This window comes from Haliaeetus leucocephalus, unplaced genomic scaffold, assembly GCF_000737465.1.
Source record: "Haliaeetus leucocephalus isolate CR32 unplaced genomic scaffold, Haliaeetus_leucocephalus-4.0 Scaffold802, whole genome shotgun sequence".
Lineage (NCBI taxonomy): Eukaryota > Metazoa > Chordata > Aves > Accipitriformes > Accipitridae > Haliaeetus > Haliaeetus leucocephalus.
The window spans coordinates 4,204,521-4,231,437 of NW_010973238.1; the positions used below are offsets into that span (position 1 = coordinate 4,204,521).

The 26,917-nt window shown below is 40.4% G+C and overlaps 1 protein-coding gene across 1 annotated transcript in view; it reads right to left on the bottom strand.

Annotated features, from left to right (window-relative positions):
- Positions 1–26,917, bottom strand: part of GPR133 (G protein-coupled receptor 133) — a 155,469-nt gene that overhangs the window by 46,275 nt on the left and 82,277 nt on the right. Inside the window, exons 14-17 of the mRNA XM_010581733.1 lie at positions 26,119–26,192; positions 24,086–24,209; positions 8,516–8,619; positions 5,596–5,707 (exon numbers count right to left, since the gene is read on the bottom strand). Of these exons, the coding sequence (XP_010580035.1) occupies positions 5,596–5,707; positions 8,516–8,619; positions 24,086–24,209; positions 26,119–26,192 (414 nt within the window). The remainder of the gene's footprint in view (positions 1–5,595; positions 5,708–8,515; positions 8,620–24,085; positions 24,210–26,118; positions 26,193–26,917) is intronic.

Consider the following 26,917-nt stretch of genomic DNA (forward strand, 5'->3'; position numbering starts at 1 on the left):
GATGTTAATCATTAGTTCCCTTCGTTGCATTAGCTTAGCTGCCCTGTGCTAGCATTTTTATTCTTTTTGTTGATGGTTCGGGATTTTGTACACTAATGAAAATTAAAACGTTGGGACTTGATAGTATAATGCAAACTGAAGCTTTCCCGTACCTTCTCACTTGTACTCAGCTCGTTCTGTTCTAGTGCAAGGACATTCTAATGCAAACCCACTGTGACTACACGTATTAAAAAGCAACAACTTTGGGTTTAATTCATTTAAGTGCAATCTGTAATTGTTTTAGTATGTCGTGATGTTCGGTGACATATAACTAAATCAGATTTGCTTATTGACAAAAACTGTAAAATCCTTTCCAGTTAATTTTATCATAAGGCTAAGTCCATTTCAATGCCTTTTGATTTCTGCAAGAAGATTGGTCCTTGGAAATAAAAATGCAACATAAAGCTGACTTACAAGCTAGTTCTGTCAAATGGATACTTTCCAATTTTTGAGTAGAGAAATAATATGAACCACAAACTAGCAGAAAAATAAAACATAGTGAAGTAGCAGGAGGCTGGTCTGTATATAATTTTGTATAATACCGAGTTGCAGATTTTTACATAAAATCCATAGCAAAGTTGACTCATTCTGTATTTGTGCCTTAATTATTACTTTGAAGATACTCTAAAATGATACTCTAATATGACAGAATTGCCTTCTTGAAAAAGGCACTGAAAAGCTGAGGCTTTTCATATTAAAAACAAGCCAGTGTCCCTTGCTGTATCACACAATGCACACTACTTTTGGTAGAATACCCGTAAAAAGACAGATCTCATTACTGTTACTCTTACAGTTGACTACTTGTGAGTCTGTGGAAACAGAAAAATCAGTCCAGCCAGTAGCAAGGCCTATCATGTCATAGTTGTTGAAAAAACAAAGCAGACTCTCAGAAAATAATTGTCATTTGTTTACTGAGGACAGTCTTAAAAGAGATAGGTAAATTTTCTAAATTCAACTTATAATAGTGTTTTTAATTTCAGTGGCAATCTTACTGCATTATACAGAACCCTCTGAAAATGCCCTTCCTTGCAATCTGTGTGCTGCTTTGATACACAGTCTTGAATTTCTGCAGATACGTATATCATAAACAAAAGTAGCTCATTTCATCTCTCTGTTTGGAAGTGTTTTAAGCAATGCCGTGCAGGAGTACTGAGTGAGAAACAGCTCAATACACTGATGCAGAACAGCAAATAGTAGACACGTTAAAATTTCCAGTTGTGCTGGAAAAACACAGTACTGCCTAACACACTATACTTCAATTTTAATTTTCCTATGTCTAAATAATACTTCACTTTCTCCCACAAACATGCTCGCGTCTTTGGAAGGCTTCAGTAGCCTAAAGATGGTTAATTATTTTTGAATGCACACTGCTGTTTGGGATTCTGTTAAAAAAAAATGGTGCGCTCTATTCTATAGCGGAGAGGAAGTAACTAAGACAGCAAACCTCTCTGAAGAAACAAACAAATCCACCTATTGCTGAAAGTCTAAAGGAAGTCATTAGACTGGCACGTGGATAGCAAAGATATCTTAGGGACGTGGCAGTATAGGAAGAAAATGCTGTGTGCAAAGATATTTGCTTTCTCTAGAAGAAAGATATCCTGGCTTCAGGAATAATAGAGTCTTGTGGTTAAAAATTACTCCTCCTTTACAAAAGGAAAATTGCTGTAGTATAAAGTGTAAATGATTAAATAACACATCTGCAATTACCAGGGGAATACTGTATGCCATATCCGGAATCAAAACCTAAACACCCCTAGAGACGGAGATGGGAAAAGGATGGAGAGTCTAGTCAGGCAAGAAAGCGATGCCAGCTCAGAGCCTGTTTCTACGATGCCATTCCCTATTGCACTGAATTTCCTCAAGCAAACTGGTACCACTTGCCCTCTCAAGCAAGGGCTCTTGTAAACTGTTTAGCACTAGATACACCCACCTTTGGCAAAGGCACAAGATTAACAAATTTATACCTTCTAGTGTAAATACTGCCTCCCTCTTTTTGTAAACTACCATTTAGCAGTCCAATTAAAGAAGCAATTAAAGGTATTAAAACTGATGTCAAAGCTAGTGAGAACAGAGCATGCAGAAGATAAGGCCATGAGACTAATAAAAGGATGAATCACAACACCCCTGATCCCAAGAGGTTAAAACAATAAAAATAAAATTGTAGCAGAGAGTATGTATATCATGCTTTTCAACTTTAAGATCTTTACAGTATTGTGCTGTTACAGAGGAGATAGGGCTGAAATATCCATGGATTCTGTGAAGTGTTTCACTTCGGAAAGCCTGTGGTATAAAACAAGTCTTGCTTTCTGTGTGCTACTGTTTCAATTTAACTAAAGTAAGTTTTGAGTAGGTTTAAGAGAAATGAAAATATGCACCTATCAAGCTGCAATTTAAGTCTATGTGAGCGTTTCACAAGCTTAGCTAAACAAGCAAGACACCTGTGTGTGGACGAGGCACATTATAAATGTAGGTGGACACTGGGACAGGTCTCTGGACAACACCAGATCCACCTACATCCAACTAAAACCAGGAAACACAACTAGCATTTCATAGTATTTTAAAAGACTGGAGGTGACGCTGGCCTTGATAAGGTGTAAAGAGGCTTTTACACATTATCTGAAGTGACTCAGTTGGATTGTCTGAAAATCTGGAATGGGTGAAAAAGGAAAAACTGTGAGAATAAGACACCCTGTTATGCTAAGTGAACGTTTTATTGCCCTCAAGCCTATGTCCTTCCAGCAGCTAATGCCAGGTTTCCATTGCCTTCAGTTGTAAGTTATATCTTTTGCTGCTCTCCACTGTTTCTGTTTCATTTTCCTTCTAAACCATTCCCTACCATTTTCTCCCTTGCACATTATCTCACTCATTCAGAGCCTACCTGAATGTTAAACAGCAAAAGAGTATGAACTTAGTTTTACAAAGTGCTTTTAGATCCTCAGGTAATAATAGCCTATATAAAACCAGACATTATTGTTATTTATAAACTGGACAGATGTTCAAGGGATCCCCTTTGAGTAGAATAAAAATGAAAGTGGCTGTTGCAAAATGAAGAGTGTGCAAACCTCATATTTACTTGAACTGAGAAAAAAAAGAATAAAAGATTAATAGAAGCTGCTCATTGCTTGTCAAAAGTAATATGGAGCAACAGCTGGTCGCTAAAGTAGCCAAGTTTTGACCATTACAAAAACAGAGCACACTGGAAGACTATTTTAAAATCAGGTTTTGTTTCTGCTTTTTGCAGGTGGGACTTTCCATCAACAGACCTTATGTTACTTTAAATAACATTTTTTAAACAAAACAGTGGAAATAAATTGGATTTACCGGTATGTAATACTGTTAACTTGGCGTATTCGTCTTCATCTAGCCCAGCTGTTTTAGACACCAGTTTTAATGGTTTAGATCCTGGTACTCTGTATAAGGAATTCCCACCTGTAGTAGCAGATCCATAAAATCAATCTGTAATTTCAAGTTCCAATCTATGTGATCAGGCAGAAAAAGCCTATACATGCATAGAGCTTAAGTACCACATAAGCAATATGAAGGTGTTTGTCATTTGCTTAAGTGGTTGCCTTAGATGCCCAGAGAAGTATATACATGTTTTACAATTGTATTGGTTTTATGTGGCAAGGTTTTGGTAGCGGGGGGGGGTTACAGGGGTGGCTCCTGTAAGAAGCTGCTGGAAGCTTCCCCTGTGTTCGAGAGAGAGCGAGCCCATACCAGCCGGCTCTAAGATGGACCCGCCGCCGGCCAAGGCCGAGCCAATCAGTGATAGTGGTAACGCCTCTGGGATAACATTTTTAAGAAGGAAAAAAGTGGGGACAGTGAGAAAACAGCCGCCAGAGAGAGGAGTGAGGACATGTAAGAGAAACAACCCTGCGGACACCAAGGTCAGTGCAGAAGGAGGGGGAGGAGATGCTCCAGGCGCCGGAGCGAAGATTCCCCTGCAGCCCGTGGGGAAGACCCTGGTGAGGCAGGCTGTCCCCCTGCAGCCCAGGGAGGTCCACGGTGGGGCAGATATCCACCTGCAGCCCGTGGAGGACCCCACGCCGGAGCAGGTGGGTTCCCGAAGGAGGCTGTGACCCCGTGGGAACCCTGCGCTGGAGCAGGTTCCTGGCAGGACCTGCGGATCTGTGGAGAGAGGAGCCCACGCTGGAGCAGGTTTTCTGGCAGGACTTGTGACCCCGTGGGGGACCCACGCTGGAGCAGTGTGCTCCTGAAGGACTGCACACCGTGGAAAGGACCCACGCTGGAGAAGTTCATGGAGGACTGTCTCCTGTAGGAGGGACCCCACGCTGGAGCAGGGGAAGAGTGTGATGAGCCCTCGCCCTGAGGAGGTGAAGCGGCAGAAAATAACGTGTGATGACCGTAAATCCCATCCCTGTCCCCCTTGTGCCGCTGGGGGGGCTTGGTGGAGAAATCCGGGAGTGAAGTTGTGCCCGGGAAGAAGGGAGGGGTGGAGGGAAGGTGTTCTGAGATTTCGTTTTATTTCTCATTTACCTTACTCTGGTTGATTTGTAATAAATTGAGCTAATTTTCCCTAAGCTGAGTCTGTTTTGCCCGTGATGGTAATTAGTGAATGATCTCTCCTGTCCTTATCTCGACCCGCAAGCTTTTTGTTATATTTTTCTCTCCCCTGTCCAGCTGAGGATGGGGGAGTGATAGAACGGCTTTGGTGGGCACCTGGCGTCCAGCCAGGGTCAACCCATCACAACAATACTGAGGATCTCGGATTAGACTCTTACACAGCGATACTTAGAGGTAATGCTTTCTGCCACCTCTGGCTGATTAAGCAATAGTTGCTATACCTTTCTCACTGATTATTACTCAGATCAAATAAACATGGATGATACTTAAAAATCATCTAAATTTCCAGAGTAGAGATCATGATCAATAAATCTGCTGTTCAGAAAAACAGCATATTCTACCGCACAAATAAAACTTTATGAGCAAAAACCAAAGACCTCCTGTCTTGCTCTCCAAGAAAGAAGAAGAAATTGCCACAGCTCCATCAGGAAGCTCATTACCTTCCGAAAGGAATAAGATGACTTTTTAATGAGGGGAAAAAAAGGCAAACTGTACCACAGCAGAGAATAAACAATTAAAAAAGAACCATCCCCACCCCCCACCCCAAAAACCACAATCCAACAGAAATACAAATACCTTACCTAAATACAAAATTCATACCATTTTCTCCAATACAGAATTCCTACAGTTTTCAATACACAGAATTAATGAGAGAAAGCATAAACCATGTCAGGCAGAAGTCAGCCATGCTACTTGAACACACAACTGAAATGTACTCCATTACTATGGTGATTTTTCCACTTGATGGGTGCATATCTCTTTCAGTTTTGCAAACATCCAGACATGGCCAGCTACTATGATAACACTATTTGGATGCACAGAAGGCTTTATCCAGTGTTTTAGGATGTCATTGTTGGCTAAGGCACGTTAAAAATAGGAGATCTCACATGCAAGACACTTTCTTGCCCATGGCATGTGGCATTCATTCCGTGGAGGTGCCTCACAAAAAAAGTCACTCTTTTTAGCACTTACCGTTCCAGGGCTGAACTGAAAGCTGGTGAGAAGCAGGATCTGAGCCACCAAGACAGCAAAGGACAGATTGGCATGGATATGATAGCGCTGGTTGCGGATGGTGCTGACAGACCTGGCAGAAGACAGAAAGACACATGAATAAAACGGTATTCCAAGAAGCACAAACGTATTTATGAAATATCAGCAAGCATTTTGATTGACTTTTGCTCATTCATTTGGCAGGGGGTTATCAGGGTGTCTTTTGAGCACTCCTTCCACCAGGATGGAGTGGTACCTACCTAACTTCCTTGATATTCTGCCGCCATCCTGAAGGCAGCAGAAAGACTGATTTGCACATTAACTAGCTCTGCTAATGACTTGTGACAGAATATTAACAAAGGGCTTGATCCTGAATGGTGCTGCACCGTCAAGGAAGTCCGATCTGCGCCTCGCAGAAAGTATACTGCACCTTGCACCATCTAGCCCACCCTGTGCCACAGAGTTTCTGGTTTTATTTTGTTGATGTTTGCCTGTATTAGAAATAAGGGAACGGGAAAAGACATTGGTTACGATATTGAATTTACTATTATCAGTTTTTGAGCACAGGAACTAGAGCTACTTATACGGATGGGCAGTGCCTATCTTGACAGAGACCTGACCTTGATTACAGCATCATTTGAACATCTCTCTCTTGGGTTTGCAAAAACCAGCTGGAAATCTGACAACAACGTGCTTTCCTGGGAGTCTTCTGACCTCGTGTTTCTGTTCTCATCCAGAAACAGGAAGTAGAAAACAAACAAAAACATTTATCTGAACGTTTCAGGCCTTTTGCATAATTTTATTCTTCTCTCTAAAAAAAAGAACAGTACTAGTGATAACAGGTTTTCTGTTTCAATCCCTACTGCCTGCCAGCCCCTCCCATCGGCTTGAATCATTTCAGGAGACCTGGACCATTTGGCTGTGTGAACGGCAGTGCTTCTTCCACACAACGGTAGGCACTCCCGCCTTTTTGTCCTGTCACACTGGATGGTGATGACTTTTGCAACTGCTGGTGACACACGGTGCGTGCCCCCTGCAGCAGGGTGACAGAGACGACAGTGCAGACGACGGCTTGCTGTCAGCCCTGCGCTTCCAGCACTGCTGTAGCCAGTGCTTCATTAGAAGGGAGTGAAGAGGGAGACAACAAGAAGTATCAACGTCCTAAAAGTAATTCCAAGAGACAGGTTGTGCTGCCTGGTGCCAATGGCTTTCTAATAAGGAACTTCATGTAGTCGCAGACTGGAACATCATTACCCAGAAGGCAATCAGAACTACCGTCCTGGGAAGCAGCCGTCATTGCCAGTACGCGAAGTAGCAAAGAACTTGCCAGATTCCTCTCCGCTTACCTCATGGTCATCTAACACTACATTGCAAAATTTCACTTCAGCTGTTTAATGAGGCCTCGCTCTCCAGCGAAAACCTAATCAAATTATTTTTAATTGGCAGTTTGAATGATCCTGTATGTAGGTGGGGTGCTTAACCCTGTGTCAGTCAGCTGGGTCCAAGCTCTCTTTCCAAATCTCCCGTTTGCCTCCAGTTTCTTGAGTTTTGAGCCCCGCTGCAGCAATACCATCTCCTTTTGCTCCTTTTTCCTTTCTAAAGACTGTAACATCCAGGTTTGCACTTTGACAAAAATGGAGCAGATCATTCCCTTTAGCCTAAACACGCCAGCAGCGCAATGCCAGATAGGCAGATGTTGGACTTATTTAGAGTGGATTTTACCATGCGTTAGCACTTAATCCAAGTATGACCAACACAGACCTTGAGACTTGGAAATAATACGGGGTTTGGAACAAACAAACATTGCAACTGGGTTTCAGCAAGCCCTTTTTCCTAGAAACTGGCCTCTTAGCAGGATGTCCAAAAGACATGCTTAGACACAGAAATCAAAAATGGAACTTCTGCGTAGGAAGAATATGGTTTAGTGTGCGAGAGGAGACAAGAATCCCCGTCCTCGCTGTGCTCCCAATCTGCTTTGCAACCTCAGAAAAGTTACTTCACCCGTTGTCAGGTTTTCTAGTTTTTATTTAGACAGAAACCTCTACGAAAGCTTTTTCAGAAGTGTTTGTATCAAGCCTAGCTGGGCCTCAAACTCAGTTGTCACTGCTGGAATATAAACAGGCATAAAGACCCTAAAACTGCCCTGTGGCAGAAACCTTCCCAGCGCAGAGATCCCTCGAAGGGGCTGCCGTGTTACAGGCAGGAGGCTACAGAGATCCAGAGGATTTAAACATAAGCCATGGAGTGAATTTCACGCTGCCTGTAGTGTCCTTCATCCTATTAAAGCAACACATTAGAAAAGTAGCCTAACAGAGAACGGCAAGATATTTGAAAATAAATGTGGATTAGATGATGTAATTGCGTACAAGCTGTATGAAACAGAAGTGAGGCAGCTAATGTTGACCGAGCCTTCCTTTCTGGGCATACCTTTATAAACACACTGCCTTACAGACAAGACAGTTGAAAAGCAGAAAGAAGTACTGTTTGCACACTCCAAGCAATCCAAAGGTGTATGTAGGGGGGGAAGAGGGGGTGATCCTGCAGTCCTTGTTCATCTTGTACTTGCTCTGATCTCCAGACCAAGCCTTCCTACAGTCTCCTTGCAAGATTCCTGAACTATAGCAAAACATGGAGAGTTTAAAAAAAAAGTCCAAAAATCCCTCACAGGATGGAAATAGCTTGCTATATAAATACCACCCCATTTCAGGAAATGGAAGCAATTTAGAAATAACCAACCAACTGTTACAAATACATGTGCAGAATCTAATTAAGGAAGGTTGTAGAATTAATAGCCTTTGTTTTATCCTGAGCACCTGAAGGGATCCTAACCAGTGGCCTGAAATGCACTGCTTGGCTTGCTGCACAATAGTTGCTCAGCAGGTATTAAGTTAAAATTACTCACGACAATATAGCAAATGTGACCAGCGTGATCGTCAAGCAGAAGATGGACAGAGCGCAGCCAATGTAAGTGATGGAGGAGAGGGCCACCTGGTGTTCTCTTGTTAGCTGTACACAAAGGAAAAAAAAAGAAATAAAAACTATTAATTGATTTATTACACTACAGAACCACAGGTCAGCCCCCCTGCACATCACGTTTCCTCCTCCATCCGCCCATATATAAGCTGATGTTCACAATCATTCGCTGCTGGTTCTAACACGGGAACTGAAGAGCCAACTCCAAACTCAGTCGCACAGCCAGGGCATCCACCTGCCCATGGCATTTTGGTCATCTCTTTTATGGCATAAATCAGTATTTCCTCAGAATGTTAGTTTCTCTGCTGCTGCGATATCGTCAAGCCTGAGCTTAGAGCGTCTTATTGGGCTGCACAAACAATGTCAGCAATGGGATCTTTCACAGCTCACAGGGCACTTTGCTAATGCTCTCACGCTGCAATAATTTACATCATTGTGCAAATACCAGAAGTGCTTCACAGCAGTGAGAACTGACACACCAAGGTAACCCATAAATCACAGGCCATTTATAGCCCACTTGTTTTGTTTAATGCATCATGTTTTCAGTGCCTGTTGAAGGAGCTGGACTGACATCTGCAGAATAGAAAACCACAGAAAAGACCCAGCATGAGAAGTCAGGTTTTAAGCCTCCCATCTCAGGCTCTGTTTTTATCTACAGGCACCTTTTGTAAAGTAATTCAATTTTCATGAACATTTGATCCGTAATTCCATAGTGCCCACCACCAGGATCTATGTTAAAACCTGGGTAGATTCAATGGGTAAGGGACAGTGTGTTTTGATCATTCATCCTAAATTAATCAGAAAGTGTGCTTTAATTTTCCATGCAAGTTCTCATGAAAGAATGACAAAAAAGCCACACCCAACAAAGGGAGCCAGGCAGTATTAATATATAATAAGTAGAACAGAGCTAGGCAGGAAAAAGTTTTCTCATCTCAGAAGAATTTTCAAACATTTTTCCTGACTTGAATTTGGATAGAGTTGACATTTTCATAAACTGAACATTTGGGGGGAAAATAAAATGTGGTCAATCAAAAAGTTTAATTTTGATGCTTGAAATACTATGTTTTTATTTCAATGTCTATTCACTATAAATTAAATTCCTAGCTGAAAACTCATTCTAAATATTTATTGATTCTGAAAAATACTGAGAGGAATAATATATTTTCCAATTTTTTTACAGTAACTCTATCTAATAAAAAATAATCCTTTCTCACAGTTTGGGATTTTCTATTATTTTCCCCCCACACAATAAAAATTCCCCCCCAAACAAAGTATTTCATTAGAGATTATCAAACCAAACAGTTCTACCAATAAACTTCCCATTAAAATTTCTTTTAAAGGAGAGAAATAACATGCCATGTGGTTATGAGGAAAAAAAAATTTAAAGATAGACAAAAATGATGTGGTTTATGTGTACATTTTTCTTGTAATTATCTGCCAAGAGTATCGGCTCACGTGCAGTAAGTTTTACAGCAGAATAGATTGTGGCTCGCTTAGCAATCTGAGAACTATTAAGCGATGCAGCAGCAGCATTGAAAGACAACTGTTGCTATGGTGTTACAGTTCCTAGGAAATATGATGCAGCTCTTTAGTATGTTTTCTCTTTCAGCCAAAGACACATTTCTTTTCCCTGACTTGGACAGCATCAATTACAGAAACAAAAGGGTTCTGTGTGCTGGACCAGCTTAAAAGGTCCATATAATTTCTACAAAAGAGCTCCTATCGTCCCTCATCCCCTAGAGAAGCCATGTATAGCCATTCTTCACAGATTATTCCTGTAATAGGAATAACTTGTGTGGTAAATTGGACGGTTTAGAAGTGATTTCCTCATCAGGGATATTCATGTCCAAAATGCATGGACCTTATTTCCTGATTGCTCCAATACACATCCCTTTCTCTTGCTACAGGTGGCTTGCAGTTCTACAGAGGGAGGAGGGGAGCAGAGGAAGCTTTTCCAGCTTCAAGTCACTCAAATAAGTATTTCTCAGCAGTTCAAGGCTTTCTTTCACTCCCAACACCTGCAGCCAGAAAATGTTCCCTACAGAGGTCAAAGCTGCTCAGTGCTCATTTAGATTTACAGTGGTCTATCACACTGTTTGCACTGGCAAAGGCGGATAAGATCTGCAAAAGAAAGGTAATGTCTTTCTATCACATACAAGTACAGAAGATACAGGGGATCCATCTAGTGGAAATGGGCGAAAATCAAAGCCTTTGTTTTTTCCATAATAATCCAAGAGAAGATAATGATCACACAAACATCTTTTTCTAACTAATTTCTATCATAATTAACATGCCTCTAAGAAAGTCTTTCTCTGGGTTTTAGCTCAGTCTTCCTCCAGAAACCTCTGCAGGGCAAGACAAGACATGAATCAAGGTCTCCCAAGTGGAGCCTGTATGACTTAGAAATGAAAAGGGGAAAAAAAAAATCCCTTATCAACAAAATACAGAAGATTAATTCAAACGTAAAATAACCTACATAGGTCCCTGCATCTATGAACTGGAAATTGTTCTTGCTCTGGTAAACGCAACCAAAATTTGATGATGCTTTAAGAATGACGCTCTTAAATCAGCACCCACATCAGTCTGGTAACGATGATTTCAAAAGCAACGTCACTGTAGTTCACATTCTCATCTTGCCTACTGTGAGGGACAGGAAGCCTGTAGGTAGTTTTGAACCATTTTTGGTTTATTAAGATGAAGGTGGAGCCTGCGATAGCTGTTCTCGAACCGAACTGTCAAGTTGGAGGGGTACAAGAGAGCAGTCCCTGTCTACAGCAGCTCCAGACAGTGAAACCAGCTCCTTTCTGTGGGTGATATGAATTGCAGGGGGAAGGATACAGCAGGAAAAGAAGGCCTGGAATGATTTCCAGGGTGTGGTGCCTCATTTCTAAATACAGGTATATGGTGCGGGAGTGAAGAGAACCTGTATTTAAAATATCAGGTCTCTACTAACTTCTCACAACCCAGCTGTTACAACACAGCTGGATGTTGTGTGTCTGTGTTCACATTGTAAAGGATAACAACCATGCAATTTTTTAGAAATACCTGGATTGTCAAAGCATTGTGCATCATCAATTAAGAAACAGTTTCCTATAAATTCCAATGCTCTGATATGAGCCGATTTCATCTTATTTCAGCTTGTCTTTTTGAAAATTTTCAGACTTCGTTCATGACATGGAATATAAGACAGTAATTTGGGATGATCTTGCAGTCAGCATAAAAATGCTAATCAAGCTGTAATGCTATTACTAAAGAAAATCGCATTAAAAAGTACCAAATAAAACATTGAGCAATCTGTGAAGTAGTCCCAGGAGCCTGATTCTCACGCTTGTCCCAATCTACATTAAATTATTCTTTTCTTCTAAAAGGTTTTGCTTCTTTGAGTTTATACAGTCGTTCTCTTACTCTGCAGCGAGCTGAAAAGCTAGGAAACAAGCTCATGCAGTCATGAGTGTTAGTAATCAGGAACACTGAAAGGCAGATGATTCTCAGTTTCACCTTTGACAGACAGTCAAATCAAAAATTCATATTCCATATAAAGCTCCCACCCTTTTAGTTTAGGCTGTAACACCCTTTACCTTGCAAGTGTCGCTAATAGCATGGACAAAGATCTGATGGTTTCAGTAGTTACGTCCATCTGCAATATTATAGTCTATTGTCTTACCCTCATTCTCCCTCATAAAAGTAGTACATTGCTCAACATTTTTATTTTGGAAACTTGCAGGCAACCGGATGGCCTGAGAAATGATCCTGGAAAGATACCAGTTCAGACTCCAAATATATATTTTTCCTTTATGATGTTGTTAATAACAAAAAAAAAAAAAAAGAGTGACATCTAACTCCTCTGTTTAAAAATAACTGCACAGGAAGATGAAAATATAGTATTATAATGGGATGGTACTTTTCATCTCTGGGGTATCTGGAAAAGGTCAGTTGAGGCTGAAAGACTTGTTCAGAACATGTAAAATTGTTTGATCTGTATCTAGAACAGAAAATCTACTTATTTACGTAACATTAATGAGCAACTGTATATACAACACAGCAAAACAACCCATCAAAAAGCTAGATGGGCTACAGGAACACAAAATAGCAATGGGTCAAATCAGAGCATCTGTCTGGGAAATACAGGGCGCTCTCTGCTCAGTGTCCCCTTCCAGGCGTCCCCTTCTTTTGTGTGAAATTTGCACTCCCGTCCCTTTTTCTCATTATCCATCTCTCAGGCAGTTGACTGCATGTTTTCTGCTTTGCAAAGAGGCTACTTTTGGCTTTCTCCAGAGGAAGGGGTATTTTGGGGAAGTACTAGTCTAAAATTTTCTTCTTTACATATTGCAAAATATCCCTCTATCTCTGTCTTTAGAGGCAACACATCAGAGAAAGGGCTGAGTTCAAATACTTAAGGTTTGTCATAGCTGATCCTGAAAGGATTTGTCCGTATACCAAATTACAACTTCACAATTCAGCCATCAAAAGCAGTAATTTCATTGTCTAAACTACTTTTGAAATCTCCTTTCTGAAAAGCAGTTCATCTTCTTCCCAAAAAAGACAAGTTCTTGAACCAAAAATTGTTTCACAGCCTTAAAAAGAGAGGCCTGCAATCTAAGGACTATATCATACCTATCATTTGTATTTTACTGTTACTTACTGGTAGAACACAGAATGTGGTATTTTTTCATGTGCTTATATAGTGTATACATTTTATGAAACCAAAGTTATTTGTTTACTGGTGGAAATGTAAAACATGGCAATTGTATTTTGCCCTAAGTCCAAACATAACAGCAAGTTATATTTTACTGTCCCTTTTGGTCAGCTTTCCATCTCAAAGAAGCATTCCTACCATGAAGTTCCTTACAATGATGTATGTTTTTTACCCTGTTTATCAAACCAACTGAGATCTGCCACGAGACGATCAGCCGCTGGCCTGGGCTGAAATCTTCTCTCAAACCCTTCTGCAAAGGCTTGAAACGATATCTTATGAGACATTTCTTTGGGGGAAGGGAAGGGAGGAGATGTAGGAGTGAAAAATTAAGGCTCAGCCAACCCTATTGAAGCTGCACCTTTAAAATGCAATCTGAATCCAATTAAGAAAAGGATGAATAATTAACTTTGGCAGCCTGAGTGTTTCAGAGACATTAAAACGCTGGCCTTGGCTGATGAAGCTAATGGTTTTAATTGCCTCCAGAAAGGCTGCTGAAATTCAATTTCAGTCCAGTGAGGCCTTTATTTATATATTAAACAATAATAACAATACAAATCTCTGTTTTCCTTCAGCTTGCCAAGCACTTTGTTAGGTACATAACATTATGGTTTTTTCAAATTAACATCTGTGTTTAGTTCAGGAGGCTCAGTCTACTTACCGAGAGCACAGGAACAATTTTGGTGGGGCCATACTTAATGGCACTGCACATGCTCTTCTCACAGAAAAAAAAAAAAGTCTAACTTAATTCAGAGACTTCTTTTCTCAAGCCACAATGTATCAGATACCGCAAGTTTAGAGAAAAAAGGCCTCTGAGAGTCACGCTTTGCAGTGCAATCATCTTTATCAGCCATTTCCAGCAGAACTGCTTTTGAATTCCCATTCTCTATTAACTCCACAACTCCTAGTGATCAGCAATAAAGTGCTACAAAAGGGGCTTTTCAGGATTAAAGGTACGTTTTTGTACAGCCAGCCCAGCCTGGTGGCTGCCTATTTAAAACTTTTCACTGTGACATGAAAAATTTAGAGTTTTCCAAAGATCTCTGCCAAGGTATTAATTAGTATTTTTAAAAGCCCACATCATCTTTTAAAGTAGTTCTGGGCAAATGTCATCAAACAGTAGGTAATCTGCTCATTATAAATCGCATGCAGCAAGTTTTTAGTTCAAATGAAGCCTGAAGGAAGCATGGCAGGGAGGAAGGACTCAAGTTGTGAAGTGGTACAATAATGAAGTTTGGGGATCAGAAAAGCAGTTATTTGCAAGTTCTTCCTCATAACTCTGTGTAGCACTAAGCACTGTGGTTTTTCTGCCTTCATTTCAGGCCTAAGACTTGCCGTGTTTCTCAAGAAATGGCAAATGTGATATTTACAGCAGACTATCCTCTGTGAAACTGAAAACTGAAGGAGCTACTTTTGCCCATACACCTAAGACTTTCACATCTGTTTTCTACTTTCTGTTCCAGCAAGAGCAGACTCATCCTATTCTCCAATTAACAACCAAACCGAAGTCCATCGGAGAGGGCTACGAGGAGAATAAAACCCAGCGTGGGTCCAGCAGGCTCTTGCAGGCAGAGAAATGATGGTCTCTTGCCAGGCTCTGAGGCGGAGAATTTTCAGAGCAGTTGAGGATAATTAAATACCCAGCTCCCAGTAAAATTCAATGACAATTAGTATGTCTACCTCCCTCATCCCAGGCTTGGGCTTTGATTCAGAAATGTCCATTTCTATTCAGGACTGCATTTAGCTGTGGCTTGCACCGCAGCCAAGAGTCTCCAGGTATCCAGCCCTGAATTTCCCCTACAGCGCGCTTTGGGGAGAAAGCGCATAAAAAGGCCAATACTGGAGACAGACTGAACTCAAGAGTACAGAGTGACTCCGTTTAAAGATATTCAGCAGAGAACAGTGATGGATAAAGGTGCAGTATCATAACATTTTTATACTGCATGGGGAAATCCTTTAGTCAGGGAGAAGACCTAGCTGCCAAATGGCTCAGTGCTTTCATTTTCACCGTAGAAAGGAAGCCTATTTTATTTTGTTAAGTATTCTGATTAAAATAGAGTCCTGTTTCATGCTCCTCAAACAAAAGAGTTCTTTTGACCATTCTAGCACTCTTAAATATTTGTCCTGTTCCAAAATAAAAAGTCATTTTTTATTCTCCTCTGCTGAGTGAAATTCAGTAACTGCCAAACAATTCTCTAAGGAATTTGAGGGGTTTAGTCTCCTGCAGCATTAGTCCAACTTTTCCCATGTAATTCTATGGGATTAAGGACAGAACCAGAAAGTCTCCTATTTCCTCCCATTAAAATCGACAGAGCTGTACTGGCATAGGAATGGAATAGCAAAAGTATGAACAACGGCTCTGAGTTAAAAATCAAGATGAGTGCTCAATTTTCAGGAAAGATGAGCATGAGCATAGGAAGGACAAGAAATATGATGCACAATCATACTGTGAACACATCAGCGAGATGTGTTCCTCCTTGGGGACAACATTCACTGCAGTAAAATGGAGGGGGAAGTGGAGAGAGTGAGAAAGAGCAAAGAAAGTTTACAAAGCAATTCTAGAATAAACACATAGGCTGATTTGTCTTTGTTCATCTGATGGGTAAGGGCTGTCTAAACTGTCTGTAGAGATCTCTTCAGTTAAATAAACTGGTGATGGTAAAAAACAAGGACCAAAAAAATTGCAATGCCTATCCAATTTTTAAATATGCAACACAAAAGAAAAATTACTGGACTAAGGCATTATTCTTTTTATGTTTCCAGCAATGAAAAGCATGCTGAGAAAAGTAATTATATTAAAATTACAAAACAGCAGAAATCGGAGAATCCCACGTTATTTCCATTTCATTGTCCTATTAGAGTGTATAATCTGAACCTCAGCTGGCTGAAAAATTTAAGACAAAAAGTTATCATTTCAGATTGTTATTTTAATGCCCCCTGAGCGCAATGTTTGATTAATAACTGCAATATTGGATTTAGGAAAAGAATGCTCCAAACTTACAAATTACACACCTATCCCCCATATTTTTAAAGCATTTCACAATATTAGGACATTTTCAAAACAGCCTTTATAAACAGGGATAGACACATTTTGTTCTGTCAGCCATACATCGTCAAAACTTGCTGTCAAACTCAGCTCTAACAGTGAAAAATAAAATAAAAACACACATTTTGCCCCAAAGAAGAAATTTGGGATGTCTTTCCTGTTGTAAATAGAACCTCACAGCCAAATCCGCAAGCCTTTTCAAAATCCTGGGCTCCCTAAAGATGCTGTGGATTGTCTCTATAGCTCCAGCAGCAAGATCAGACATTCTTAAATATTTTTCCCTTTTTAAACGCTTCTCTGCTTTCAAGGCCATTGGTAGGCAGCTTGAACTATATTGATTGATCCTCCCTTCTGAATTATGGAACAAGAGCTACAAACAGGATGAAAAACAAAGTCATTTCTAGCTTTAGAAATGCAGAAAATATGTTTAAAAACCCGAACAATTTCTACCACAGATTGTACGACAGTATTACTTTGCTGGAAATGTCCATCCACATGTGAACTTTATACTAGTCATTTTTCTACCCTCACAGTTGGAAAAGACAGAAAGAGGAAAAAACAGGAGAAAAAAGCCCCAAAACAATTTAAGAGAATGGTCTAAAAGCCATAAATATTACAGTTGTGACCCACATTGGTCACCTGGGGGAGGGGGACCCGAACCTCAATTCTATTTTGCTGTGGAAGACAATGAATTCCCCTTTAAAATGATTTTTGAACTCTGGGTCCCCAGGTGTCCACCATCCTTTTGTTGAAATGACATTTATGTGGCAGATGGTACAAATAGCCTGGCATGCTTTGTGGTTGTTGGATCACTATAAAAATAAAAACTGCCAGATGGCTGGCATGTTTCCTGGCAGGAGCATAGGGCCCCACTGACTGATGAGAGGAAGTAAAGCTGCCCAAAATAAAATAATAGCGTCTGAATTTTCTTTGGAGTTGAAATGCTTTTGAAATGCAGCTTACTCCATGTTAGGTTTGATTCCTGCTGTCTAGGAAGCACCTTGTGACGTCCCTCTGTCTGACTGCGCTCACGTCTCTCCTTTGGATTTCAGCCGTGCCCCCCGCCGCGGGAACGGGACCTCCGCCTCCCCCAGCGATTTCCCCTCCAGCGGGAGGTACGGCTGGGTGCTGGGTGCAGGACATGGCGTTGCAGGTTGAGATGTCCCCAGGCTCTGTGCCAGCAGAGGATGCCTGCTTGAGGGAACATCTCATCTCCCATCCGCTGCTGTTCCTGTCCAGGTTCAAGCCTGCAGCACAGCGGAGGACTGTTGTACTACAGTACTACAAGAAAAGCACCACAGGGAGCGTATCACCCTGCGTGCCCTCTGCTTGGACTTTCTCCAGAAGCAGCAAACAAAAACCAGTGTAAACACATCCGACTAAATGGATTATGTATTTTTCCTACCGCAGCGATATTAAGGCACCATTGTCTCCCTAACTACAACATTGCAGGGCAGCTGGCAGTACAGGTTTGTTCTGGCTGCACCAGACGAAGCAAAAGCTGGAACGCTGTTCTCTGGATCAAGGAAGGAAAAGGACAGACACGAACCCCCAAGAGTGCAGCTTTAGCAATGATTTTCTATAAAGGACTTTTTTACTCTACCTCAGTTTCCCCCATCAGAAAGAGAAGCTTGGTCAGCGCAAGGAGTTTCCCAGAGGAGGGGTACACAAATTAGTTAATAGCTGCACAACTACTCTGAACGTCCCACTGACACGTTTTGTTGGGGAGATGCAACTGTAAAATTCTCAATCTTACTAACTTGATCAGAGTTGTGAAAAGACTTCTCAATAGAGTTTCCAAATTCTGACTGTGTGCTGACCTTAATTACATCCATGCAACTTCACAAAGGTAATCAAGGGCTGGCTGAAAAGGAACATTCTGCTCATCTTCAGTCATATTTTACCTTCAATTAACTTATTTATTCATTTAAACCAGTTGATGATCACTAATCTCCAAAACTCCAAATAAATACTACCATTTCTCAAGTTAAAACCGACATGGTAAATGAATCTCAGCAAGCAAGCATGAATTTGGGCCAGCCGTGATACAGACATAACAGCAGAGTGATAAAGACACAAATAATTTCAGCATTCCACATGGGCCAATTCATCAGCAGGCTAACAGGTAAGTGCCAGGCTGACATCTGAGCACCACATGGTTGCAAGTTTTTCCAAGATGGTTATTTCATTCCTGAAATAAACTTGTTACAACTGTAAATGCCCTGCATCATTGAAAGCAGCTAAACTGCATACATGGCTCTCAAGCTAATCAGCAGTATTGTTCGTACCATTCTTTCACAATCACTGTGACTTTAGTGCGTTCTAGCTCTTGCTGAAACTAATATAAAATCTGGATTAACGTTCAACTACACTTGTAATCTGAGCTCGGATTTAGCTAATTCACAGCATTCAAAGTTCTTTTTTTTTCTTCCACACACTGCTGTATAGCACACAGGTATGAGTGGAGGTTCATTTTTCACATTTAAGTTAAAATTCCAGAATTTAAAATTTTTCTTTGTGACTTCTCTCTTTCAATTTCTTTCTCTGAAATATTGGAATAAAAATGCTTTTTCATCTCAGCTGATTTCAGTCTCTGGAGATTACTTCCAGCTGGCATACAGTAGAAGAGTGTATGAATTAATCTAACCTGTTTTGAGTAAAGATCAAGAAGAAAAATCAAGAACTCGCAGCTTGTTCTTAAGAACTTTCTTGCATTTCTATGCTCCCTGGAAATTAGACCCACCTGACAGTTTGCTCCATAAATGTCTAACAATTTGTCAGCATTCCTCATCTCGCAATACTTCAAGTATTCAAGAGAAAGCACCGTCAGATGTGAGATATCCTACAATTTTGTTCCTATGACTGTCTCACCGAAACAAAATGAAATCTATGTGAGACATTGTAATTCCTCCCCAAGCCAGGTGCGTAAATTATTAACATAGTCCTGTACCTTATAATAAAATTGCAATAATAAAGAATCTTGAGAATACTTAAAGGCCTTTATGCCCACAAGAAATGCACAAACTGTGTAAATATACATAGAGATCTGCTGGATATTGGAGAAAGCGTGAAAATGAACTGGACCAGTACTAGCAGGAAGGGAGGCACTGGGGCAGGTCCACAGTGCGTCAAAGTTGACAAGGTCCAGATCATGCTATTGTTCTGTAAGTGGATAAAGCTAGACTTAAGTACGCGAAGAAACAAAGAGAGGGAGTTAAGCAAGGAGATTCTTGCTCAAATTTAGCATAACTCAGAAGAAAATGTCACCGTCTTTGACAAATAGTTATCACACAAGCTCAGCTCTCTGGTCAGTAGAAATGCTCACCAACAAGTATTTAATGTGGCAAGTTACTTCTGAGGAAGGTCACTTATTTTCAGTATTTGTTGCTTAGAGACACCTTGGCTCCTTCTGAAGTCAGAGAGTATGCTGTACTCTCTGGTTGTGAACAGCAACTTTAAAAACTGCAATGTCTCATTAATGGAAAGCTTATGTTTGGGGAAGGGGGGGAGCTTAAACAAAAAGAAACTCAATCTCGTGAAGGGGAGCTGAGAGAGTCAGAACACTAATCTCACAAGTTCATGGATTTCCACATCAACAGTGTTCTCCCTAGGGATGTTCTCCCAGGTCTGACGCTGCCGCATATATACTTGTCTGCATTATATCCCTTTAGAATTGTCAATAACCACCTCTTTTTTTTTATTGTTTTCTGTGCATCTGCCTGCCTTTCTGCAAGGGGTGGTAGAACTATTCATACCTGGGTTTGCTGTTCTGCTGACCGGTGCATTCGGTTAAAGGCTGTTATGGTGCCCTTGGAGAGGGTGTCTGCCTGTTTGTGCTACCCTGAGAGCTGCACTTCTCTGTACGATGGAGAGAAAGGGAAATGATACTTTCCATAGGAGAATGGAAGTACGACGCACCCAAAGTAGAATTCCCATGAAGAATGAAGTCAGTTTTTTTGTACCAAAATACAGCTTTTGATGAAAACCTCTCCAGTTTTCAGGCAATCCATTTCCAATAGTTCATCTATATTTTTCATGAAAAGCAGACCCCTTTTTGTAAGAAACAGAATCTAGACAAAAAATAAACGTTCTGTCAAAAATCACGTTCACATGGAAAAAATTCATCCCTTTCTATTTATACGGCCACAGATATATAATAGCTATATAAATAGAACTGTTAAAATGTAGGCAATTGCATACTTCCACCCTCTCTTTTTCTTTTCTCTTGCCATTTATGAAAAAAAAAAAAAAGTTCAAGATCAAATATAACATCATTGCAACAATTTCTTAGAGCACTGACAATCTAGTATTCCAACAGGTGATTTATATGGGCCCTTTGAACCTTGGCTCATGAATTTCAGAACATGGTGAATAAACATATATATGTGTTTAAAATCCACAGCATTTTAACATTTACTTAACAGGGTTCCAAGGACGCCTGGGAGAAGTTTCCAGTTGTCTAGTTGATTCAGTAGGCTCTATTGCTTAGACATGTGAAGCAAATACTTAGCAAATGTTTTAGGAATTTGTAATGGAGCATAGTCTGCTCGTATAGCTCAAAAGCCAGGCGGCTTGTCTTTGCTTGAATCTTAACTTCATGCCAATTACACAATGAAGATACCGATTTTTTTCACTGGTTAAAAAAATTAGTACCACAAGATAATCCTAAACAGTCAATTTAAAGGGTATCTCTTGATCAAAGATTTGGATGAGATTTTCTGATAAACTCTGAGAGAGGGACTACATAATCGCCAGACCAGAGGAACTGGAATTAAAGCACATTGACGGGTTGACATCCTTCATTGGCTTGTTAGCGCCCACATTACCTGAGACTTCCCATGGGCCCACTCTCATTGCCACCTCGCTGTAACATCAAGCTTGTGCAGGTGATGGGAGTCGTGTTGAGGTATGGTTCAGGTTCAATGCTGCTCAGACCAGTGAACCCAAATTTCTCCGTACTACAATGCATTTATAAATTCTGCCTATTGAGGTGCATGCAAAAATTGGGTTTAGGTGAACTTTAAGAGGTTAGAAATGAATGCATATTTTCTCCCTCGCCTGCACGATCTTCCACTGAAATCTGCAGCAAGCATTTTGAATTCTCATGGATTTGCACTAGGAACATATGGACTCTATACTGGAAATACTCCTTTCATCTTTCAGCGTTTCACTTTTCCTGCCAAAAATTTATAAATTCTCTCTTTTTTCTGTTCAGAAGTGGGATGTTAGGTAGAAGGGGCCAAAATACAACAGAAAGCTTCCTTTCAAAAATACCAAACTATTTTATACAGACTTTTACAGTACTATGTCACATATGGAAGATTTTTATGCATCAAAGTGACTATCTGTGTGTCTCACACATCCACATAACATCTCAGCAGCACTTTCATTTTGTTTTCTAAATTATCATGAAGGGGAAAAAAAGCAATGCAAAAACATTCTGCACAAACTTTGGCAGATGCAAATGCATTAGACCAAAAAGTTAAGAAGGTAGAAAATATTGACATAGAACCATTAAATGACTGTGAGGAACTGGACAGTCCATTCCTGTCCAGCCTTTCCTAGTTATGCATTTCAGATCTCTTTAGGAAGGCTTGATTCCAAAGACTTTGACATGAAATATCTTTGATCTCCGATTACTAATATTGCATAATATTAAAACTTATTGCAGCATCCCATTAATCATGACAATTTCTAATCTGTTTATTTGGAAGTTAGACCTTTCAGAATTATTCCCCAGTGGAGAACTGACTAATCTTTAAATGGCATTTAATTGGTGGACGCCCTGTTTAATTCTGGCTAAATCCCTACATACTGCTCTTTAAAACAGGGTTAATAATAGCACATTTCTCCCATGCTACTTTTGTCTCACAAGATGGGAAGCTCTTCAGGCAAAGCTGCATTTTATTAACAGTAGGAAGAGTTCCTAGAAAAATGATACTTGGAAACCAGCTGGGTCATTAGGTGCTTTACAAGTAATAAAGATAATAGTGGTTAGATAAAAACTGGGTGACCTGAATAAGCTACCCCCCATCTTCAAGTGGTTAGACTAATACAAAGGGCTGCAGGTGTTAATTAAGCTCTTTGGATAGCAGACCATCTTGTTCTAAACGGTGACCCTGACTTTGATGGCATTACACCATCTAACCAGGATTACCAGGTGAGTAGTTGTGCTAACAGTATTACTGAATCAGTAATTACTAAGAGCAGTCTGGGATGATTCATTCCTTGAAAAGACTTTGGTGCTGCCTAGTGGTATAACCCTGATTAGAGTTCCCTTACACTATAAGCTGACTTTTGTAGCTAGCTGCAGGAACCTCTGTGCCGCCTTCACGAGCACACGTAGCCCATCCTGCAGCAGTAGCTGCTCTGCAAAGCTACTGCCTGAAAGAAGAGCAAACCCATCATTCAAACCAATTAACAGGATGCTAAGACATGGCCATATAGTCAATGCATCCATGTCAACAGAGCTGACAAAACCCCTCTAGCTGTACCAGAGAGGACACAACGCTTGTTAGCAGCACGCAGTGATAAATGTGACAGTAGGACTCCTACTGAAGGTCTTCTTCAGTCTGTCAATTTATATTATTAGGATGATGTCTGTAGAAAGCTGAGAATGTGCCAGAGAGTATAAATTTGACGGACAATTAGTCAATGTTTCTTTAAAGGTACGGTATGTAAGTTATTCCTATTATACATTCATTATTTATTAACCAAGGGTTGTCTGAGCAGGGTTTCATCACTACCTCCATTGGATCCTCCCTGATGGTAGCACACCCAACTAAAGCGGTAAAGACGTATTTCTTATGCTCATGGCATTGCTGTCTGTTTGTCTGCTAAGATCCAGGATGGCGTTGACCTTGCCTGGTGCTGAGTTTTGGAGAGGGATTCCTTCAACAGGACAAACCAGCACTTCACCTGCAAGGAGCAGAAACTCTGCTCCATCTCTGAGGAAATCTCAAGGCATCGTAAGGTATCATGAAGAGAAGAAAATGTCTAGTGAGGAGGGCAATGCGTTTGCTATCAAAGCTTCATCTGAAACCAGGGACGAGTATGCATAAGAAGCATAAGGTCCTGGATAAACACGGAAAGTGTCATTCCAGCTGAAAAGAGGCTTGCTTGATAACTCTTTGGTCAAAGGAACTGAGCATAGAGAAAACTATACATAAGGGGTTCACTCTCACTCAACACTAAAGCATCATTTTGTTTCTCATGCTCTTTCCACACAAGCCCCTGCTTGGCAACAAGGTGAAGAAACAGCAGTGAGGAGATATTTGGAAAGCTGGCAGAGACGATGGTAGGGGCCAGCTGGCAGCAGAGCTTGTTTCACATGGGCTTCAAGCTCAGCTGTCCATATTTCACAAGTCTACTTACCAAAACCCTTAAACAGCCACATCTCAGCTGTCTCTATCTTGAAAACGAATCATAAAAGCCAGGGTCAGCTGTACAATGTCCTCTACTGCTTTTCCTGCCTTGTACTTTAAGAAATCATGCCAAAAGGGTGAGAATAAAGTAAAGAGAATTCCCACCTACCACAGAAGTGTTTCATTTCATGCTCCATTTCGGTTCCCAAAAGTTTTAAAACATAAATATAGTCAAGAAGTATTAAAACATCATCCCAGAAAGCAAGATGTGGAATAAATCTGAGTTGGGCAAAAATGAGCCCAGTTTCAATCACTTGCTGATGTGGTGTGAGGATGCAACTGATGTATTTATGCTTCATTTTTAACAGACAGATTTACTCCTTTGCTTAATCTCACCTTCAGAGGCACCACTTGCATCAGAATGGCGAAGTTAGTGAGGTGGTTACAAAGACACACTGAGTAGTTGAGGTCCCCACTCTCACGCACACAACCTTCATTAGACCAAACACCAGTTCCATTGCTGCAAAGCACACAAAAATGGAACATAATCTCTGTCAAAATGCATCTTACCAGGTTAATTTGACATGCATTGTACTATATAGGTGATTAAGAGGTCTGAAAGACATCTCAGGCTGGAGCATCCACAAACACTGCTAGTGTCTTCTCAATTCCATCATGAAAATAGTTAAGGAAAATATTGACCGGAACAGGGCCCAGATCAGACCCCTACATGAATGTCTCTAGAGATTTCTTCCCAGTTTTATAACCAATGAACGATACCTACATTTTTCCCTTATATTGTGCAACCCGTTTATGGCATTTCACCTAGACCCAAATTTCTGTCTTCTGAGAACGATAATATCAGACAAGTCAATAATCTCGCAAAAATCAAAGAAGTCTGTGTATCATATCTGCTGCCTCTCCCTTATCCACTGTCCCACTCATCCTGTCAAAGTGATTTCTAGTGACCCATACACATCAATTGGTTTTTGTCACTTCATCCTCAGGGGTAGCCAGAGCAGCTCCTGCTCCGTTGAGGATACGGCTGGGCTGGCTGTGTGTCCTGGTCCCAGGGCTGTGCAGAAAAGTGATCCGCATGAGTTTGCTTCTTCCTGGAGCCAGGGAAACCCAGAAACCCCGTTGCTCTCACAGCCCTGCAGTGGAGTGGGGACGCAGAAGCCACGGCCACACATCTGAGGGGGCTCAGGCACTGTAGGTCACCCACCCAAACTACCTGCTTCTTAACCACTTATTACTTTTGATATTATTCTGGGTCCTGAAGCTACACTGAATGATCTGTATTTTTCTTGGTGCTTATTTTAAAGATAGGTATTACCTCACCATTCCGCTGTCCTTTGAGACCTCTTTGAGTTCTCAGAGAGAGTCTGTTGTAGGTCAGAAACCAACTGCTTATTCTTTAACTACCATGCACTAGGGAATAAGACCATCTTGACACAAATAAAATTCATTTGGAAGGACAGATTTCATATTTCAGTTTCTATCCCGAGGCAAAGCCTCAAGGGCCCAAGCCCCAGTGGAAACAGTATAGGAACGATGCCCCAACCATATTAATTTGCTTCAGTAAAACCTGTTTCTAATTTATCGTAATTTGTGAGTAACCATAACAACGAGTAACTGCCAACAGCTGGGACAGTTCAACATACTTGAAACAAAACTTCAATAAAACAATTACAGTGACCTTCCCATGTGCATGCTCGATAGGAGGGATCACAACATAGCGGGCCACTGCTACATCAATTAAGCTTATACCATTATGGTTCAAAAACTGTTAAACCCCATGAAATTCAAAATTCAATATCTGTATTCTTTCTGAATTGATTCAGTAAGAGCAGCATGTTTGGAAATCAAAACCAGATTCAATATATTCAGAGCTAAAAAAAAAAAAAAAAAAAGCTACTGCTTTTCCATAGTTCCTATTTTCTGAGTGAAATTTAAGGTGATATTTATGGCCCTTTTATTCTAATTTTTGTTCAGGGGCATAATATTTCCCTGTTGCATGCATTGGCCAAAATTCACAGCTCTGAAATACTGATCACACATGGTGTTGTGACATAGGCACAGATCCAGTGAAAACAATGGCTCTGCTGGAGGTTTGCCATCTTAAAACATCCAAGCATCTGCCCAAGTGGACATACTCCTGAACCAAGATAAGCACGATTTTTATCAGTTTGCTGTTTTGATTCCAAAATTTTTCAGTCTCTCAATTACCTACCTAACATGGGGTCTGTGAATAACAAGTCTCCTATTTATGGTAAGAAGGCACTATGAGACTGTGTTTTTTGTAAACCAGTGGCTCCATTTCCTTAACTATTTCCATGAGTGGAAGAGAACAAGAAGAATATATAGCATCACAAACTATATGTAATTTAATTAAACCATGTTAAAGAATTTGAAATTATGTAACATACCTATAGTCCAGAAATGCACAGTAAAGATGAACTCTGTTACTCTTATTTAGTGCTTGGCTGTATTGTCTGGGAGTCTGCAAGAAAGAAAATATAAACCCTGAAGGAATGTTTAACAAGGACTAAATTCCAGTATTCAACCACTTTAAATTTTCATTGTTATAATAACTTCACTAGACTTATTCTAGATTAACACACCATAACTGAAAGCAAATTTTGTCAGTCTTCATGGCTTTAACACAACCTCCAAACTTGCAAAGGCTGGTATTCAGTCTTAATTTTAAACACTGGAATTAAACTCATGTCACTGAGTAAGAAATCCGTATTCCATTTAAGTAAATAGCAAACCAGGATTATTTATTGTATATAAGAAAACATATATGTGTTCATTTTTGCAGGATCAGGGCATTATTCTTCAGCATATATTTGGTTTCATTGGCTTTTGTTCTCATTGGGTAATAAGAATCTCACATTTTTAGGATTAATAACACTGAAATATGTGCATTACAATGACCAACTCACAGACATTTTCTTTCCACAATAGTCATTATTTTAAAACATACAATCAAACTGAAAGAGCAGTGCCATAATTCAAGATTTTATTTTAACATACCTTAGCATTTTAATGACATAATTTCTACCTTCCATAAACAGATGTAACCACTAACTCAATCTCCTCCATTCAGGAAGCTTGGAGACCCCATTCTCTACTCTGCTACACCAGTTTCATGACAAAATAATTAAAATTATATTGGAGTGAAGTAATAGTTTGTTATGGACAAAATATGCAAACTAGAGGATT